At 35.8% G+C, this 20,118-nt stretch overlaps 3 protein-coding genes across 3 annotated transcripts; 2 read left to right on the top strand and 1 right to left on the bottom strand.

Moving 5' to 3' along the window:
* The first annotated feature begins 1,705 nt into the window (after nt 1-1,705).
* Nucleotides 1,706-5,851, top strand: LOC143545215 (microtubule-associated protein TORTIFOLIA1-like). The gene is made up of 6 exons (XM_077037139.1): nt 1,706-2,452; nt 2,783-2,974; nt 3,677-4,225; nt 4,439-4,984; nt 5,052-5,610; nt 5,672-5,851. Exons 1-5 carry the CDS (start codon nt 1,745-1,747, stop codon nt 5,250-5,252), a joined length of 2,196 nt encoding a protein of 731 aa, XP_076893254.1. The 5' UTR covers nt 1,706-1,744; the 3' UTR covers nt 5,253-5,610; nt 5,672-5,851.
* A 1,368-nt stretch (nt 5,852-7,219) lies between these two features.
* On the top strand, nt 7,220-12,390 carry LOC143545214 (uncharacterized). Its single transcript, XM_077037138.1, has 7 exons — nt 7,220-7,594; nt 8,977-9,117; nt 9,204-9,569; nt 10,164-10,409; nt 10,623-10,715; nt 11,419-11,619; nt 12,030-12,390. The coding sequence occupies exons 1-7, from the start codon at nt 7,274-7,276 to the stop codon at nt 12,243-12,245; spliced, it is 1,584 nt and encodes a 527-aa protein (XP_076893253.1). The 5' UTR covers nt 7,220-7,273; the 3' UTR covers nt 12,246-12,390.
* A 6,334-nt stretch (nt 12,391-18,724) lies between these two features.
* LOC143545205 (putative protein FAR1-RELATED SEQUENCE 10) lies at nt 18,725-19,915 on the bottom strand. The gene is made up of 3 exons (XM_077037129.1): nt 19,648-19,915; nt 19,348-19,567; nt 18,725-19,280 (listed from the first exon to the last, which is right to left on the bottom strand). The coding sequence occupies exons 1-3, from the start codon at nt 19,913-19,915 to the stop codon at nt 18,725-18,727; spliced, it is 1,044 nt and encodes a 347-aa protein (XP_076893244.1).
* Nucleotides 19,916-20,118: the final 203 nt, after the last annotated feature.

Genomic DNA, 20,118 nt, shown 5'->3' with positions numbered 1-20,118 from the left:
CAGCCCCCAAGACATCATCCAAACACCATAGGTGTACCATACGAGCCGTATGACAAAGGAAATGTTGGACTTAATTTCCGTCCTCGAGTCAATGAGGCGGGTTGGGCCGACCCATCGAGCCTATGATGGATTGGTGTCTTGTTAATCAAGTTGAGCACGTGACTTGGTTGACATGAAATAAATTACTTGATGAACAAGTCGAGCCAATGACTTGGACAACAAGAAATTTATTTATTAATTATTATTTAGATTTGTTTTTACCAGTTAGTATATGAATATGATTATGGTATTTGTATTATAGTCTAGTTGGGTTTTCTAATCTAAATTAGTATATATACCGAGCTTGTGGGTTATATCATTAAGGGCGCGTTCGTTTCACAGAATGGAATGGAATTGGAATTGAAATTTGAATAGGATTTGGAATTTGAATGAATTGTATTTGGAATTTGAACATTCCAATAGGAATTGGAATTTGAGGGAATTGAAATCCAATTACATTCTTAATTTGTTCGTTTGACAAATGAATAGAAATCGAGTTTTTTTTAACAATGATAACGGTGAAAACATTTTAGGTTTTTTAGATTTTTGTTTTTTTATTTATATTTTGCGTTATAATTTGATTTTTTTAATATTTTTTTGAATTTTTATTATGGGTTTTCTTTTATGATAAAAAACCCCTCAAAAAATATTCAAAAATAACAATAAAAAATTAATAACTCAAAATATAAATAAAAACAAAAAAAGTAAAAAAGCTAAAATGTTTTATTCGCTGTCTTTGTTAAAAAAAAAGAAAAAAAAGAAACCTTTGAGAATAGATTCCATTGAATTACCTTGAAACCCTCCACATTTTGGAAGGATTGGAATCCCTTAATTTAAAAGAATTTGAGGGAATTGAATTCCAATTCCAATTCCAATTCCAATTCTTTGAACCGAACACACCAAAGTGAAATTAAGATTCCAATTCCAACGAAATGAACACACCATGTCATGGGATTTTAATTCCAATTCCTTTGAATTCCCACGAATTCCGTGAAACGAACGCGTCCTAAGAGTTTATGCATTGTAATTTTTCGAGTTAATGAGAATTACAAAGATCAAGCTTATGATCTAAAACTTCGTTATTGTATTTATCGATCCTGGTCACCAAACTTCAAGAAAATGATCATATCATATAAGTTCATGTGCAAACAAAAATATGATCAAATTTATCGTATATAAGGGTTAAATTATACAGTTATATTAGTCATACAATGTTTTAACGAACAAAAATATAACTATTACATTCGGTAATTATTACAAAGTCACACAACCTGTATGTCCGTATGATATTACGTACTAGTTTTTGATATCCTACTATCCATATGAAAGGGGTGTTTGGGATTCCTTATTTTGCCTCCTTATAACTTATGGAACTTTTCTTCTCACAATATAAACAATCCCAAACACCTTATTAATTTTCAAAAAATTTATAAGTTATAAGTTGGTGTAAATAAGCAATCCCAAACATCCCCGAAATTAGATTTAAACTCGTATAGTAGCATAGGCATAGGCTCATAGCATCCATATAAAATTATAAGCCGTCCAAAAATATATATAAAAAAATAAAAGGGCAGTTAGCGGTTCCAATTTCCATTTCAAAAATCCCATTTTTGCAGCCTTTGATACTTAAGTTGCTTTCACGTTGAGGCCTTTGATACTCAAAAAGCAAATTCTCTCAATCTCCGGCACCACCATCACAGCCACCATGACAACCAAACCCTTAAAACCCACAAAGCCCCCAACACCACCGTCCTCAAAACCCACCCATCTCGCCACCGTCCAACTCAAAAACCAAATCCTGAACTCACTCTCTAAACTCTCCGACAGAGACACCCACCACATCGCCGTCCAAGATCTCCAAACCCTAATCAAAGCCCTCTCACCGGACTCCATTACAATCGTCCTCAACACCCTTTACGACGCCACCGGTGACACCACCATCAACAAACCACCCGTCAAGAAAGAAGCAATCCGACTGCTTTCCGCCCTCGCAGCCACCCATACCGATTCTACGGCCACCCATTTGGCTAAAATTGTGACCCACATTGTTAAACGCCTTAAAGATCCTGATTCGGGTGTTCGAGATGCTTGCCGTGAGTCAATTGGTCATCTTTCGGCTTTGTATCTGAAGGGTACTGATAATAATAATAATAATAATAATAATAATAATAATAATAATAATGTTGGGGGTTTGGTGTCTTTGTTTGTGAAGCCTTTATTTGAGGCTATGAGTGAACCAAACAAATGGGTGCAATCTGGTGCGGCAATGTGTATGGTTAAGATGGTGGACATGGCTTCCGATCCGCCTGTTTTCGCTTTTCAGAAGATTTGTAGCAGGATCTGCAAGTTTTTAAATAGCCCCAATTTCTTGGCAAATGCTGCTCTTTTGCCTGTTGTTTCTAGTCTTTCGCAGGTTCGGTTAAATTTATTTTATGTGTGGAAATTATGAAGATTTTAGATGATGCTTATGGAAATGAAGTGAAATAAAGATTGGATTTTTATGATTGTGGGTCCCATTAAGGTAGTCAGATTGCCAGATGGAGATAGTTGGGATGTCTAGATATGCATTTATAAGGGAATTATTGTAAATATAGATAATTAATTCTCTTATGTAACTGTGAAAAAGATTTTCTCAAACAAGGTTAATAGAAGGGGTAAATAGGTCATTTTGACTTTAGATAAGAGTTTAATATAAGGTTATAATAAATATGTATTATGTGTAAAATTTATGTACTTGTGACAGGTTGGTGCTATTTCTCCACAATTTTGGGAGCCGCTGCTTCAAAGTATTCATGACTGTCTTAGTAGTTCCGACTGGTCAATTCGAAAGGCGGCTGCTGATACGTTAAATGTCTTGGCTTTACATTCAAGTAACTTGATAAGAGAAAAGCCGACTTCTACCATCGCAGTACTTGAAGCATGCCGCTTTGATAAGGTTTGTTTTTATGTTATTTAATTTGTGCATTTGATCAAACTCACACCATTTTCAATTCTACTATTGATTTTTTTTTTTAAAAATTGGACATAAAAAGGGTCAACATCCCAAGAGGTTGTTTCTGTGATGTATGAGCGAAGTTCATCAATAAAATATATAAAATTTGTTTCTATCAACTATCAAGTGTTGGAAACAGAAAAACAAATAAAAGATGCTATTTTGATGAGAAAGCTGGAAACTTTGGCCATTCTACAATGAATATTATTTATTTGAAATCATCATGTTTCATTCACCACTTACACACGTTTATCTGACATGTTTGCTCTTTGTGCATACCCTGAAATTTATTTGTAATGATTTGTAGTAAAAAAGTATATAAAAAACAAAAGTTGTGTTATGTTTAACACGTCAAATGGGTTAAGCTGAATATTGCATTTAATCAAATACAGATCTTGTTGAATGGGTTTATGTCATCCGGCGATTGTATAAAACCTTTTAAATTTCTACATTAATAGAGGCTGTTAAACTTGTAGTGATTTTTTAGTTCTAATAACATGAACCACAGTAATTATTTAAAAGTAAAATAAAGTGTTTGTGGGCCGTTTTGACCCGTGTTTAAAATGATCAATTTTGGCCCGTTACCTAATCTTCTCGAATCGAATCTTCTACCTATAAATTAACATGTTTTTTTGGCTTGTTTAGATAAAGCCCGTGAGAGATAGTATTACAGAGGCCCTGCAACTTTGGAACTTTATTGTAGGAGATCAAGAAGATCAAAAACCGTCTGGTCAAAGCCAAGATTCTGAGTCAGACAAGTTTCCAAGAAAGGACTTTCCAAAGCTGGATGAGAAGAGAGTTTTGACCCCAGTTCAGGAGGGTCAAACAAAGGGTCAAAATATATCCGAAAAGTCAACTGTAACAAAAAAGAAGGGCCCATATTTAAGTGACAAGGAATTGAATCCTGAATTTTTTCAAAGACACAAAGGTGAAGTTGAAGTCGTAGTCAGCAGTAAAGGTAACACTTTGCAAAATGAAGACCAGTCAGCGGTCAATGATGCAGAAAAGTCGAAGCCAAATCAGCCCGACGGGCAGGTTAACTTGCAAGACTCTATATTGGAAAGTAAAAGTCAAATCAACGGTGGCCTGCTTTCTAGAAGACAGGAATTTGATAATAATGGAAATTTATTGGGTATTCAGAGGCAGTTACTACACTTGGAGAGACAGCAGGCTCGTCTCATGAACATGCTGCAGGTATGAACGGACCAAAATTGTCTTGGGTCAAATGGGTCATTTTTAAACCGTTTTGACTCATTTGGCATGTGCCCTTTTTAGCTACTTTCTTCTTATCGTCTCATTTGGCCCTCTTAAAATAAAACACAACCCAAATTGACACGTCTGTAAACAGGCCCAAAGCCCATAGCGGTCCTCACATATTAAATTGAACAATTTATTGTTTTTTTACAGGATTTTAAGGGCGGTTCTCGTGACGGTATGGTAACTCTAGAGAATCGAGTGTGTGGCCTCGAGAGAATGGTTGAAGACATGGCACGTAATTTATCGGTTTCAGTTAATACTTTAAGAAGCTGTTACGATAACGGCTTTCACGAATCTTTTGAAAGCCCGTTTGGCAAATACAACGGTTTTTCTCACCATCATACACATGGCCTACACACGCAAACGGGCTCAAGGTGGGCTGCAAATAACAGGTTGCCTAAACGGGCCGGGCCTGTTAGATTTGGAGATGGGCCGTCTGCAAGAAGCGTTTGGAAAGCATCAAAAGATGAAGCCACTTTGGAAGCAATTAGAGGAGGGCAGAATCGGGATATTAATATGGCGTTTGATGAAGCTTTGTCATGTGGGGATGATTTTTTACTTGTGAAACTAATGGATAAAACAGGACCCGTGATTGATCAGCTCTCACGTGACGTGGCAAATGACGTTTTGTGTGCAGTTACACAGTTTCTTCTTGAACCGAGTTTGTTTGACATATGTTTATCTTGGATTCAACAGGTATAAGATGTTTATTTAAACATATGCACATGATATTTAATAATCTTTTCTTTGATTATGTTTGCAGTTGCTTGATATGATTACCGAAAATGGAAAAGATTTTCTGGGAATCCCTGTGGAACTGAAACTGCAGATTTTGGCGAATTTGAGTGAAGCTTCATCATCTGCTCATCTTCCTGAGAACTGGGAAGGTTTGATGCCGGATCAAGTATTATTGCAGCTGGCATTAGCCTGGGATATTAATCTGCAACAGCTACTAAAACAATAATCTTTTTGATTTGCACGTATTATACGACTAGTTATGGAGAAAATCGTGAGAGCAATGATTTTCTTGGGCGTGTTATTTTCAGGTTAATGACATAGGTATATTTGATACAAATTTACTCGATTTGTATAGAAGACCCAAGGCTTATGTAAGTCTGATTTGTTTTTTAAACCATACAGAGTGGGTTGGTTTTGTGTGTTTTTTATCTGATGATCAGATACACATTGTTGTCCTGTATAAGTTTGTATTTTAAAATCAGGGACAGAAACAAGTTTTATGGTTTTTGTGATATAAAAATGAGATTTATAACTACTTTATTATCTTTGTAACATTTTACATTTGATTAAATAGGGTTCAGAAAGTTATCTTCAGGTGATATAGAGTTTCATAACTTTAACATTTGATTAATTAGGGTTCAAAAGTTATTACAAGCGAAAAGAAGCGTGCGTAAACTAGTAGCGTATGAACCTAGGTAAAATGGGTTTGATCTATATGTATGCATTCGCTGTTCTAGCGATTGAGCTGGCTAGGGAAAGCGACTATGGCTGCACAACCGGTGGGCGCATACATGGTCAGAGCATGTTGATTTGTTAGTTTTGGGTGGAGTGATGAGCGGTGTGTGTTGATGACTAGTGACCGTGATTTATGGCATAGTGTTTATAAAATAATGTAAACTGTAAAGTACTTTTAAAGAAAACAATAACACCGAAAGGAAATGATTATTACTAGAATGAGTCAACAGACTCTTCTCCTCTCACTGATCACCGAGGGCGGCAACCGTCACATTGAGCTCTTTTTGTTCGGCAATGAGGGCCCAAATCTGGTCTTTCATATTGCAAATGTGGTCCATGGTCAATTGCATCATATTTCCCACTACCTTTGGATCAAGACTCAAGAGCAGGCCGATGCTCCTGAATATACCGAGCATATACTCTTGTTGGAGTTTTTTGTTTTCCACCTAACTTATTTCTTGCTGAATAGTTGCAAGTTTTCTGCTGATATCATAAGAGTGTTTGTTATTGTAATAAGTGTTACTAAAAGTCTTTCTACGTCACTTCTGTCTGCCTTTGAAAATATAGAGAAAATATAGATTAAAAGAAACTTCTATCTATTGATCTTGTAAGCACTTAACTCTTTTTTATTACCAGTAAGATAAGTTGCCTTAGTTTCATAACATGTTTCAATTCCGGCTTTTCATGAATATGGAACCGAAGGCACTAGATTTTAGTGCGTTGAAGAATTCTTTTCGTACAACAATCCGTGAAAAGGCCGCCTTCTGTTGGCAAGCATCATCACGTGGCTTAATCTCGGATCACTCCAAGAATATGACATAATAACACAGAGCACATCAGAGAAGAGAGTACCACATTTATTATAAAACAACTCTTCACCACCAACATCACACATTATTTCTTAATAGATGGAGCAATCATCACTAGACAATGTTTACAAGAAGTGGAAGGATAAAACAACATAAAAAGTAAACGGTCATGGTGGACGTGCGTTAGGCTATTTGAACAATCTAGAACCCCAACTTATTCTTTATGACTAAGAAAACAATATTTAAGGAACTATGTCACACATATATACAACTTAAATGCTCTATCTTTCTCCTAATTGGAACACCTTCTTCTCACTTTTTTTTAACATTTTTATTTCAAACACAACTCACATTGATGTCAGTGGCGCGTACATCGGTCCATAAGATCACAAGGCGATCCCTCCCTTCCTGGACCCTATACAAATACATAAGCTTAATCAAGTACCGGCTACACCTGTAAATAAACCACAATCCAACCCATTGTACACCATGAGAAATCAAAACCAACCCTCAAGGTAGTAGGTAGGAATACAATACAAGACTAGTAGATGTAAAATTAAATGGAATAATAATAAGCCACAGCATGAGTGTTACGTGCAGATTGATTCATCACTCCATTTAATCAACAAACAACTCATTAAATAAATAAACACAAAACAAACAATAATCAGATCCTGAAACCAATCATCTCCAATCTCCATTCATGGCTTCCAAACCACCATCATATTACGCCATAACCATCATCTTAATCTTCTTCTTCACTTGTACACATACAGTACAACCCCTTAAAGCACCAATTCTCCCACAAGACCTGCTACCCTTATTACCCTCACAAATATCATGGCCCATTCTCCGTACCCTCCGAGCTGCAACCGATGTCTTGCCTACCTTCGTTGGTGCAGCCTCTGTGTCAAACAATTCGGATGTAAGCTGGAAAGGCTCGTGCTTTTATGAAAACAGTGCTTGGTTGGAGCTGCATAATAAAACTGGAAGTCAATTTGGTGGTGGCACTCTTCATATTAAGGTCTGTTTGTTTTTGGGTATTTGGTTTCTTGATTCTCCAATTGCTGATATAGTGTTTTTAGGGCAGGTGTTTTTTGTTATGGTTTAGAGGTTAAAGGTTTATGATTTCTTGAAGTGTGTTACTGTAAAAGTTTACAACTTGATAGTTTTTTGTTAATTTTTTTTGGCCAATTGATCTTTTATTTTGGGAAATTTTGGTTATTTTGATCTGTTTGACTTGTGGGTCATTGGTTTCTTGATTCTTGAATTGCTGCTATTACATTTTTTTTATTCAAAATTTACATGTGTAGGGGTTCTTGAAGTTTTTATTTATTTATTTGTTTATTTTGATTATGCTTAAATGATATGTTTGAGTTGTGGGCTATTGGTTTCTTGATTATTGAATAGCTGCTATATAGTTTTTAGGGTGGTTTTTATGGTTTAGGGGTTAAAGGTTGATGATTTCGTGAAGTGTACGTGTTACTGTAGAAATTCACAATTTGATGGTTTTTTGTTTTCTTGTATGCATCTAGTCACATTTTCTTTTTATTAGTTGTTTCTTCATTTTGGGAAGTTTTGGCTATTTGATCTGTTTGACTTGTGGGTTATGGTTTCTTGATTCTTGAATCGCTGCTACTAAAGTATTTTGGTTATTAATATTTGGGTGATTTTGGTGTGTTATGATACATTTGAGTTGTGGGTTTTGGGTTTCTTGAATCTTTAATCACATTACTTTGATTAACTGATCTTTTAGAAAAAAAAGTGTGTAGTTTATCTGTTTGAAAAATAGGTTATTGGTTTTTTGATTTCTAAGGGGGTGTTTGGCCTAGGGTGTAACTTACTCATTTGCCCTCAAATGGTGGTGGATTAATAACTATTGAAGCAACTTATTATTGTAACAAATTAACGGATGGTGGATTTAACAACTTACTAAGACGCATTTATCAACTTGTAGAATATAAGCTAATCCAAACACTTAAAAAGAGCTTATCAAATAATAGAAAATAAGCTATTAGCTACTTTAAAATATAAGCATAAGCCAAAAAATAAAAGCTAGGCCAACACCCCCCCCCCCCCCCTAAATTGCTGCTGTTGAAGTTTTTTGGTTCAGAGGTTAAATCTTTAATCTGTTTGTTTTGTGGATTATTGGGTTCTTGATCCCTTAAGTATCATTTATTTCTTGAATTGCTGCTAATAGAACTTTTAGTATAGTTATTCTAGTTCAGGGTTTAAAAGATTTTCTTAAAGTATAAGAATGAACATGATATTTGTGTGGTAAAACAATTTGCATACATCACATGTGTTGATCACATAATAGATTAGTGAACTCGGTTCGATTATGAAACATAAAGAATTCTGACAACTAAAAATGGTATTAGTTTATCTAACAACAATTTCTTTTAGGTAAGCAATGCACACAGTTGGACATGTATGGATCTTTACATCTTTGCCACTCCATATCGTGTAAAATGGGACTATTATTTCTTATCTCGAGAACATAAAGTTGAGTTTGATGAATGGGAAGGAAAATCAGAATACGAATATGTAAGTTATTTATTATTATAACTTATCAACAGTTTCAATCCATTTACAACCAATATCACCCATATACAACATTTTCGTTCTTGAAGGTTAAAAATAAAGGTGTTGCTATTTTCCTCATGGAAGCGGGAATGTTAGGAACCCTACAAGCATTATGGCAAGTATTCCCATTGTTTACAAATACGGGTTGGGGCGAGAGTGCAAATCTTGCGTTTCTTGGAAAGAATATGGGAGCTAAATTTGAAGAACGGTCCGGGCCATGGGTTACAAATATTACCCTTGATGATATACAATCAGGTGACTTTCTTGCAATATCCAAGATCCGTGGGTTGTGGGGCGGGTTTGAGACTCTTGAGAAATGGGCTTCCGGGGCATATGCGGGTCACTCTGCGGTTTGCTTAAGGGACTCTGAAGGGAAGTTATGGGTTGGCGAATCGGGGCATGAAGATGAAGAGGTAAATACAATAATATGTTTCAAACTGATGAATTAATTAAATACTGTAATCTGGGGGTTAAGCCCTTAATGGGCTTAACCCTATGTTAAGTTTGGATATAAAGAGTATAAAGAGTCGCGTTGGAATAAGCCATAACAATGCTTAACGGCAAAAATGCTTTTTGAAAAGAGAAAAAGAACCCTTGTATGAAAGAAAAGACTAGAATGCTTTTGGTCATTTTAATATATTTTGGCATGTTTTTGGTCAGACATGGTATAAATGAAACCAGATAAATACTTGGGTAGTTGATAATATAGTTCCAATTATTGGTGCTTTAAGAAAAAGTTGGGTAGCAACCGTATATATTATACCAATATTAGAAAAATCATGCCTAATGACGAAAATCCCCTTCTGAAAAATGTAAAATGTACCCTTGTATGGATCTATTAAAAGTCAATGATTCAATGTCTGACAAGACCAGGATGTTTTTGAACATACCAAACCTGGAATAAACATTTTTATAGATAATTTCAATCTATATACTGAGCTTTCTCATCTTGTTCAGTTAGTTTTATTTTATTTGATGAACTGAATTTGTTTGTGTGTTTCTTATAGGGTAACAACCTTATTGCTGTTCTACCATGGGACGAATGGTGGAATTTTGAGCTAACAAAAGACAACACAAATCCACATATTGCATTGCTTCCTTTGCATCCTGAACTTAGAGCTAAGTTTAATGAAACGGCTGCATGGGAGTATGCACAAAGCATGATAGGAAAACCTTACGGTTATCATAATTTGATATTTAGCTGGATTGACACCATTGATGGAAATTATCCGCCACCACTTGATGCTCATCTGGTACTGTTGTTTTAACTGTTTAACATTATTGACCTTGTGCTTGTTAGTCTTGTTTACATGGTGGGACTAGCATATGTTATTGTGGGTCCCATTTATTGTTATTTGAGCTTCTAGCTCATATTGTTAGATGGGACCCACAATGAAATATATGAGGCAAGTTATATATGGTATTTAGTTTTGCAAGCGTAAAGTGTTGGCAATCATCGTATATAGGTTGCTTCTGTAATGACCGTATGGAACCAATTACAACCTGAATATGCAGCCAACATATGGAATGAAGCCCTGAACAAGCGGCTTGGTACTGAGGTTTGTATTAAGATTTTATGAAATTGTTCCTAAAATGTGTATTTGGTTTGATTTTTTGGGTCAATAATCACACATGCACATAAAGGTCAAAACACACAAAGATTTTGAGTGTTGTGATGCGCGTTTAAACAATTTATCACGACGTAAATTCTCAAATATCAGTTTGAGTAGAAGTGGCTCTTTGGGTAACGGGTTTTTAATTCAGCTGGGGCGGTTTGACGCGTTTTATGTACATTTTTGTTATAACATTGTATTGACGTATTAGTTATGATTACAATAACATATTGTTACAATAATAAACTAAATGTTTCAGTATATCAATTTAGGAGGTTGTATGGGTTAAAAATAGACTTTGGACTATGTTCAAATTTCAACCCGTTTGACCTATTGACCCTTTCATTATTTTAACTAAATTATGTGATTTGATCCTTTCATTTTCTGAACTATATATGTGATTTGACCCATTTGACCTGTTTGAGATTAAAAAACCCAAATCGATCCATTCTTAAATGAGTTGAACTTGTCACCCCTAAGTTTGAGTTTTGATGAAAAAGTTGTTCTGATCGTGTTTTTCTCGTTACTTAAAGGGTCAAAATAATTAGGTTTGGAGAAGTAAAAAAATTGCTGAAAAATGATCATTGAGATGTATGTGAATTGACCTATCCCAAATTTTTAGTGGTTAATAGTATTGTCTTATTTGCAGGGTCTTGATCTTCCTGAAATTTTGGTAGAAGTTGAAAGGCGTGGTTCGTCTTTTGCAAAACTATTAACGATTCCTGAGCAGGATGACTGGATATATGTTGATGGAAAATCCACTTCTTGTGTTGCTTTCATCCTTGAAATGTACAAAGAAGCAGGACTCTTTGGTGATCTTGCAGATGAGATCCAAGTTACCGAATTCACAGTAAGTTTTTACAAGATTAGCGAATACCCATTTGGGTTACATTAAAAAGTTACTGAATTTACAGTAGGTTTTTTATCAAGATTTGCTAAAACCATTTGGGTTTCAAAAGAAAGTTGTTAAATTTACAGGTGTTTCAAAGATTTGCAAATACCCATCTGGATTTCAATGAAAAGTTACTTAATAGGTTTTGTCTCAAGATTTGCAAGTAACCTTATGGGTTTCTAAAAAAAGTTTTTAAGTTTACAGGAACTTGCAAGCTTTCAAAGTTAATAACTGTACCCATTAAATTGTGTTTCTTCTGGTTATGCATTAAATTTGCCAAAGATGACTCGAAATAAACCAAGCTTAATTTAATTCGACCTGTTTGAAATTGGCACCTCTAATATTGCTATTAATCAACATGTATGCAGATAAAGGATGCATACACACTCAACTTCTTTGAAAACAACATGACTCGCCTGCCAAAATGGTGCAATGATGGAGACACGGTTAAGCTTCTATTTTGTCAAATTACTGGAAAGTATCGAATGGAATTACCTGGTTACAATACTATAGAACCGTACGCACATATGGCTGAAAATTGCCCATCAATGCCTCCAGATTATTTGAGACCAAAATACTGTTGATTAGTAGTAATAGAATGTAGTAACAGTGTAATAATGTAATAGCACGTTGTGTATATGTATTCAATCGGTTAGGGTCATGTGTAGTTTGCAAGGTCTAAGAGTGTTGGGTTGGGTTGACTTGCAGTAAATTGGTTACAAGATTGGTCATCATGTGTGTTTTTAATGCACACCATCTGTCTGATGCAAATACGTGTCTTCAATAAATGAAATATGGTATGTTTGTAAAGTTTGCGTTAAGGTATATTCATGTGTGTGCTAATTCTGCTTTGGATCCTGAAGGAATCTTGACAGCTTTTGGCTATTGAAACAACATTTCCTGATAGCTATAACTGAAGTTCTTATCATTCTTGATTCTTGGGTTGTTGAGTGCATTAATCAAGTATTTAGAGGCTGCATCTAACATGGATGGTGAACTATGAGTTAGGAGTTCATGAGGAATGTTTGACCTTATATAAGACCAACACGCTTTGACCACTTTAGCTATCGATGAGAGGATGAATCCATACCTGTGCGTGTTTTGGTGGGAGCAACATTGGGATGCTGACCTTTGAAAAAAAAATTGGCACAAAAAAAAACCGTGAACTCATCATGGATAAAAAAAATACCCCCCCGGTTCCCTTAGAAGCTTCGCCCTTTGTTATAACCTTGATGTTTTAGTGGCTGCTTATTTCATATAAAACAACATTGGAGTACAACATGGTTTGATGTGATACTTATTTCCTGAAACATGAAGATCTTGGTGGAGAAGACACAAGTAGATCACTTGGTACTTGTAGCAACATATTTTTGACAAAGTATAAACCCTATTAAAGAGCTTATTTATGGTCTTTCCACCAAGATTTTCCCATATCGAAAAAACATGTACAACAAAGCATGTTGTGTTGTCAGTATTATATTATAGTGTTACTTAGCAGTGATTATAAATGGCTGAAATCAACTGAAACGCCTAAGGGGGTGTTTGTTTTTTCTTCAAACATCTTCAAGGGAGCTTATGTCTGCAGGCGCGCAGACGTCACCCTTGAAGACTGTTTGTTTTTTTTTTTAAACAGATCTGAACACATCTTATTTCCTCTTCAAAAATAAGACATGATCTCATTCTTATAACATCTTCACAAAACCCTACTCCCTCATATACGCACACAACATCAGACGGCGCTCCTCCTCCTCCTCCTCCGATCATTTTTCCGGTGACCTCCCTCTTCTCCTCCGACCAGGTACCTCCCTCTTCTCCTCCGACCAGCCCCTCCCATGGTGTTGATTGAAAAACAAAACCCTAAACTAAGAGATAATCAGGGCTATGTATATGTATAGTGTGGTTTTGTGGCGCACAATTGAAAAACCCTAAACACACACGCAACACCATCAAAATCAAACAAGGGGGGGTCGGGTTTAGGTTCAAATACGAAACTAGCATCTGTTGATTCATATTTGTTTGTTGGATTTTTATTTATTCGATTGCTTTTGTTCAGGCAAGTTTGTTATGTTGTTCTTTAGGGTAAATTGTATTTGGGGGTGGTTGATTTGTGTTCCTACATTGGCAAAATAGCGACTTTTAAAAAGCTTTAATTTTGATTTGGTCAAAGGAGTTTTGAGTTTAAAAATGGTTAACCATTAACACCAACAATATGACTTTGAGCCTCATAAAAAGAAAAGACAATTTTTTTCCATCATAAGCCTGGTGGAAAGGAGCAATTATCATTCATCCAAGTAACAATCACAAACTTAAACAAAAATTGTTGAGAAAACTGGAACTATCTTGAGATGTAAAAAAAAGACATTACAATTTGAATTATAAAGAATTTCTTTTAAAACCAAATCGGCATGGCAAGCAAAGACTAAAAACTAAATTTGTACCAACAGTAATGCCTATGTAATCCAAATTTCTTATAGTGACAAGTTTTAGCGTATTTTTTTTCTTTTCAAACTAATTTGTAGGTTATTTAGTCATATAGTTGAAGCAAGAATTCTGTTTTTTATGTGATATCTAATACTTAAGAATCTTATTAGTTTATTTGATCTTTCATTATTGTGGTTAGACATTTTGGTGGCTTTATTTGGTTATTTAGTCGTATCATGTTTTCTTATTTGGTACACATTTATATGATAAACTCTAAACATCATAGTATGGCAGTGGTTATCCACACAATTTTATACCATTATCCATGCTATATAATATCAACAATAACAAACTTTATTAGAGCAGTTTTGCTGCATGTTTTGTGCAGTTTTTTGAGCTGTTTTGTGTTGTTTATTAGAGCAGTTTGTCTTGTATGTTATGTGTGATTTAATTCTAGATGGAAACTAATGATGGTCGACAACAATGGACGGATGAGGCTGTTAAATGCTTATTAGAAACATGTCTTGAAGAAATAGGGAGGATAGGTAGAAATGGACAAAGCTTGTGCAGGGAGTCTTGGGTTATAGTAGGGAAGAAACTCAAGGAACAATTTCACATGGATTTGACTCAAAAGCAAATTAGAAATGCTTTTGATACTATGAAATCAAAATATGCAGGATGTTGCTATTTGAGAAACAAGACTGGAAATCTATACAACCCAGAAACAAATATGTTCACTTTAACGCCTCAGGAATGGGAAGATTTTAAGAAGGTGTGCATTTGTTTAGGTTTCCAGTATTATGTCATATGTTAAAGTGAAAAGTATTTATTATAGTTCCTATTAATTTGGCGCAGGGTCACCCGAGGGCAATGTCATTAAAAACGCGCCCGTTGCCTCATCTTGACCTTCACATAGCTGTGTTTGAAGGGCTTAGTGCTACAGGTGGTAATCAATGGACATCTACTCAAACATCTGGAGTTTCATCATCCCCACATGTCCAAACACTTCAGATACAAGATGGTAGCTTTCATAATCTAGAAAATGATGATGGAGACTCTCATGAACAAAGTTTTCAAAATGGTGATGAAGTTCCTACCAATAATAAGGCTCAAACATCTAATGATAATGAAGCTAGGCCCAACAAAAAGGCTAAAACCTCTAAGACCACCATTACCCTAGATGATTTGGCTAAAGATATGCAACAAGCACTCAAGCATATGGTGAAAAGCATGGAAGGACCATCAATTGACGAATGTTATGAGAAGTTGAAATTAGTTGGCTTAGAGCCTATAGATCCCTTGTTTTTGGCAGCATTTAACATTTTTGGTCAATCTTTACAAATGAGACAGGCATGGATGACATTGCCATCAGACCCTGAGGTGTTGAAAGGGTGGATTAAGATGACCGGGACGACATTAGGGATGTTCAAGTAGGGAGGGATGTCGGTATTTGTTTTTTTGGTGTGATTCATGTTATGTGATTCGTATTATGTGAACCGTTATTTGCTTTGTATTTTGAACAATTATGTAAGTTGACACCGTTATGTGTATTGTATTGGTAGTTTGGCAGTAGTTTGGCAAACTGAAGCTGTTTTTTATATGTTTGGTGCAGTTTTTGGGCTGTTTTAGAGCTGTTTTGCTGCTGTTTGTGTGTAGTTTTTGAGCTGTTTTTTACAGCAAATTGCTGCAGGTTTTGAGCAGTTTTTTGTGCAGTTTTTTGACAGTTATTTTTGCTTGTTTTCGACAGGTTTATCATGGATTATAATCAAAAGTTATTGCTCCTCATTGTGATGTTCTTATATCTTCGATACTTTTGGCCGAGAAATCCCAAAAGAAAAAGAGATAACACTTCGGTTATGTCCGGACACCATTTTACTTTAGAGTTGTTGCAAGGGAATGATAGACAATGCATTGAACTCCTACGTATGTCACGTGATTCATTTGTTCGACTTTGCACACATTTTAGAGTAAAAGGTTGGTTAAAAGATAGCAAACACATCTCCCTTGAAGAAAAAATGGCTATGTTTTTGATGATGATTGGTCACAATCAACGTTTTTCGGTTATTAAGCGTAGATTTCAACACTCGAAACAAACAATTCATAAGTATTTTCATGAAGTATTGGCAACAATGATGGAGTTTGCTAAAGAGGTTATAGTACCAACATCTTTTAATCCTAATCCAGATATTCCAGGGCGTAATAAGAGATTACGACGAGTTTTTAAGGTACATTATACAAGTTCTATTGTGATTTCTTTCCATGTATATTATTAACAATTAAATTATATATAGGGAGCGATTGGTGCACTTGATGGAACTTTGATACATGCTATTGTCCCTGTTCAGAAACAACATTTGTATAGAGGAAGAGGAAAAGGCGAGTGTTATCAAAATGTTTTGGCCATATGTGACTTCAACATGGTATTTACTTTTCTCGTGGCCGGATGGGAAGGAGTAGCACATGATTCTAGAATATTGTCTGAATCTTTAACAAATGCTAATGCACCATTTCCACTTCCTCCTCCGGGTATATATTTACGATCTCAACTTTATTATTTATATTACATACATAGTTTTAAGATGATGCGTGTATTGTCTATTTTAGATAAATATTATCTATGTGATGCTGCGTATGCACACATTCGTGGATTTATGGCACCATATCGAAATGTGAGGTATTGGCTTGGAGATTTTCGCCGAAATCGTGCATTGACCGACAAAGAAAAATTCAACCACGCACATGCAAAACTTAGAAATGTTATTGAACGTTCTTATGGGGTATTAAAGGCACGTTTTCCAATATTAAAAAAATGGCCCCATTCTCATTGCTTACACAACGAAATGTTACGATTGCATGTTTTGCGCTTCACAATTTTATACGGAAAGAGGGCTTAAGTGATGAACTTTTTGATGAATATGATCACCCAAATGTACGCCTTCAAGATGGAGATGAACATGCACAAGATGGTGGTGAAGAAGAAGTAAATCGACATGGAAGTGCAGCGGACCGTGAATTCATGAGTCAACTTCGAGATCAGATAGCACAAGAATTAATGCAAAATAATGTACTTTGAGTTTATTTCACTATTTGTGTTTTTAAACTTGGTTTTATTATTATATTTTCTAGACAGAATTACAAATTTTGTCCTTTAAAATAAGACGAATTACGGTTCGTGTCCTTTTCTAAGTTTCCTTGCAGGCGGTGTACTTTAAACTTTTTTTTCCTACAAGTTTTGTCCTTTACGCTAACTGGGTTAGAAAAAGTCAGTTAAATACCCTCACGTGAGACGCATGTGAGGGCATTTTTGTCATTTCGTATGTACCTGCAACTAAGCCCTCTGTATCACTCTTCCCCCTCTTTTTAACCCAACCCCACCTTCAATCGATTCAATTCCCCGGCGACGCGACTCAATTAGGGCTTCAATCAGGGCTTCAATTAGGGCTCGTGTCCGACGCGACTCAATTAGGGCTTCAATCAATTAGGGCTCGATGCGAAATTCAAATACCAGGGTTCAATTGATGATGGCTTACTGTGTTTGTGGCAAGGTAGCAGTTGTTCGAACTTCATGGACTGATAGAAATCCAGGTCGTCGGTTTTTCTCTTGTCCGGACATGGTAAGTGTGTAATTCGATTTAAGTTCCAGTCAATTGTTTATACTTCATGTTTCTCCTCTTTTCCAGACATCGGATTGCCCCTTTCTTGGATGGCGTGACCCACCAATGTGTGAACGGGCATTGGAGATTATCCCGGGCTTATTGAAATCGAAAAACATGGTTGAACAAAGTTTAGAGAGTTATAAAGAACAAGCAAGGAAGATGAAGAACAAATTGGTCATTAGTTGGATCATTTTCATTGCAATTGTAATCGCAATGAAAATGTAACTAGTTGACTGAATTTGAAGTTGTTGACTATTTGTTTTTTGACTTTATTAGTTAATTTAGGACTTTATGCAGTTTAAGTATTATGTATTTTGACTTTATTTTGGATGTAATTTTGGATCCCTTTTAAGCAATGTATCATCAGTTTATTTTGGATTTAATTTGGATCTTTGGTTAGTTTATTTTGGACTTTTGGATGGATTGTATACACAATCTGCACATTGTGCACTATCTACACATGATGCACAATCTGCACATTGTGCACTATCTACACATTATGCACAATCTACACATTATGCAGAATCTGCACATCATGCACAATCTGCACATTGTGCACTATCTACACATCCATCTACAACATCCATAAACCAAGAGATGAATACTGCATAATATGATCTGATCTGATCCAAGGGCAAATAAGTAAAAACTGCCAAACCATTAAATTAAGTAAAATCTGATCCAAGGGCAAATATGTCCAAACCCTTAAAATAAGTAACATCTGATCCATCCATCTGCAGTTATGCACAACCATTACCATACCATGAAAAACTTCAAAAACATGAAAAACTTAATACATCCATAACAACTTAATACATCCATACAAGTGTTTGAAAAACTTAAAATAAGTCCAGACAACAACTTAATACATCCATACCATGAAAAACTTCAAAAAAAGTCTAACAACTTAATCTGCAAAAACAGTCATAAAAATATCCATACCATAAAGTCATAAAAACTACAAAAACAGTCAAACAGTAGGCACATTAATCTGCAAAATTTTTCATGCATGATCTCTTGTTGTGACCCTTTTGACCACATGTCCCACAAGTGTTTGATCCTTTTGGCTTTGTCTTTCTCACTGCCTTCACTTTCTGGCCTTCACCCTCCACAGCCTTTCCCTTGCCCTTTGCATCAACCTTTGACTTTTTCCTTGAACCACCATCTTCCCTTTCCACTGCTGACTTTTTCCTTGATTTCTTTGGCCTTCCAGTTTGCTTTTTTAATTTAGGAGCTGTGATCTGGATTGGGACTTGTGATGTGGGCCACATACTCATACCATTGATGGGATACACCTTGTAGCTATACACTGCCTTCCACCTATCCATTGTGTAAATTGGTTTGACAAATGTTTCTGGCCTGCCAACAGATCTGTCTTGTGCACCCTTAACCCAAATACATGCCACCACATGTCTACAAGGTATCCCAGTTATCTCCCATCTCCTACATGCACATGTACTTGTGCTCATGTTCACTACACACTGATCACCATATGGACCTGTTACCTGATAATGATCCTCACCGTTCCAATGCACAGAGTACCTATCATCCAAATATGTAAACCATTCACATCATTTACAAGACAAGTAAATATTCACATACAACTCACCTGCTTGCTTCCTTCTTCACTGACTCCATAATTTGTGTAGCATATGGTGTTAGTAACCCTGATGACCTATCAATTACCTTCAACACAGTAACAATCTTCCTCATCACATATTCTCTGATGTATTCCAGCAATGTGATAATAGGCTTGTCCCTTCCATCTACCAGCTTTGAATTGAAACATTCACACATGTTGTTGGTCAACACATCAGACATTGCTCTACCTATTATAACAAAACACAACAGATAAAGGACAAAACTTGAAAGTTATGAGAGAATAAAGGATACAAAATTAAAAACTTACCAGAGAAGTGTGACCTTGACCATGTTTCTGGTGGGATCTTAGATACCCAAAGATGACACCTTTTGTTCAAGTTTTTTAGGTTGTTCATCTCTCTCTCATATTGTGTAGGTGATGTACATCTAGCCAGCTTCCAAAGAGCATCCCTTAAAAGCTTTCCTTTGAAGAGTGATCTTAGGTTATCTTCAATGTGCCTCACACAAAACCTATGCTCTGCAGAAGGAAACGACTTATCTACAGCCTGTATAAGACCCTTTTGCCTGTCACTCATAAAGGTAAACTTGGATCTGTTGTTTATATCCAAGTCATCACCAAGGCATTCCAAGAACCATTCCCAAGAGTTCAATGTTTCAGCTTCAACTACAGCATATGCAACAGGTTAGTATCCATTGTTTGGATCTAGAGCAACTGCTGTTAAAAGTTGACCAGGCCAAGCACTTTTAAGGAAAGCCCCATCCAGTCCCAACAGATCCC

Source organism: Bidens hawaiensis, unplaced genomic scaffold (assembly GCF_021521415.1).
Source record: "Bidens hawaiensis isolate Kalapana, Puna unplaced genomic scaffold, B.hawaiensis_p1.1 tig00013870_1, whole genome shotgun sequence".
NCBI lineage: Eukaryota > Viridiplantae > Streptophyta > Magnoliopsida > Asterales > Asteraceae > Bidens > Bidens hawaiensis.
The sequence above is the reverse complement of the archived record's forward strand: the minus strand, read 5'-3'. Positions and strand labels throughout refer to the sequence as shown.

Bases quoted from the DNA above. Each gene is read 5' to 3' on its own strand.
- LOC143545205 (XM_077037129.1), bottom strand. From the start codon at position 19,915: ATGAGTGACAGGCAAAAGGGTCTTATACAGGCTGTAGATAAGTCGTTT. The intron at 19,568-19,647 runs GTAAGTTTTTAA...TTGTTATAATAG, and splicing joins GTCAAGGTCACACTTCTCTG to GTAGAGCAATGTCTGATGTG. The intron at 19,281-19,347 runs GTGAGTTGTATG...TTTGGATGATAG, and splicing joins GTGAAGAAGGAAGCAAGCAG to GTACTCTGTGCATTGGAACG.
- LOC143545214 (XM_077037138.1), top strand. From the start codon at position 7,274: ATGGCTTCCAAACCACCATCATATTACGCCATAACCATCATCTTAATC. The intron at 9,118-9,203 runs GTAAGTTATTTA...TCGTTCTTGAAG, and splicing joins GAAAATCAGAATACGAATAT to GTTAAAAATAAAGGTGTTGC. The intron at 10,410-10,622 runs GTACTGTTGTTT...CATCGTATATAG, and splicing joins CACCACTTGATGCTCATCTG to GTTGCTTCTGTAATGACCGT.
- LOC143545215 (XM_077037139.1), top strand. From the start codon at position 1,745: ATGACAACCAAACCCTTAAAACCCACAAAGCCCCCAACACCACCGTCC. The intron at 2,453-2,782 runs GTTCGGTTAAAT...TACTTGTGACAG, and splicing joins TTGTTTCTAGTCTTTCGCAG to GTTGGTGCTATTTCTCCACA. The intron at 2,975-3,676 runs GTTTGTTTTTAT...TGGCTTGTTTAG, and splicing joins AAGCATGCCGCTTTGATAAG to ATAAAGCCCGTGAGAGATAG.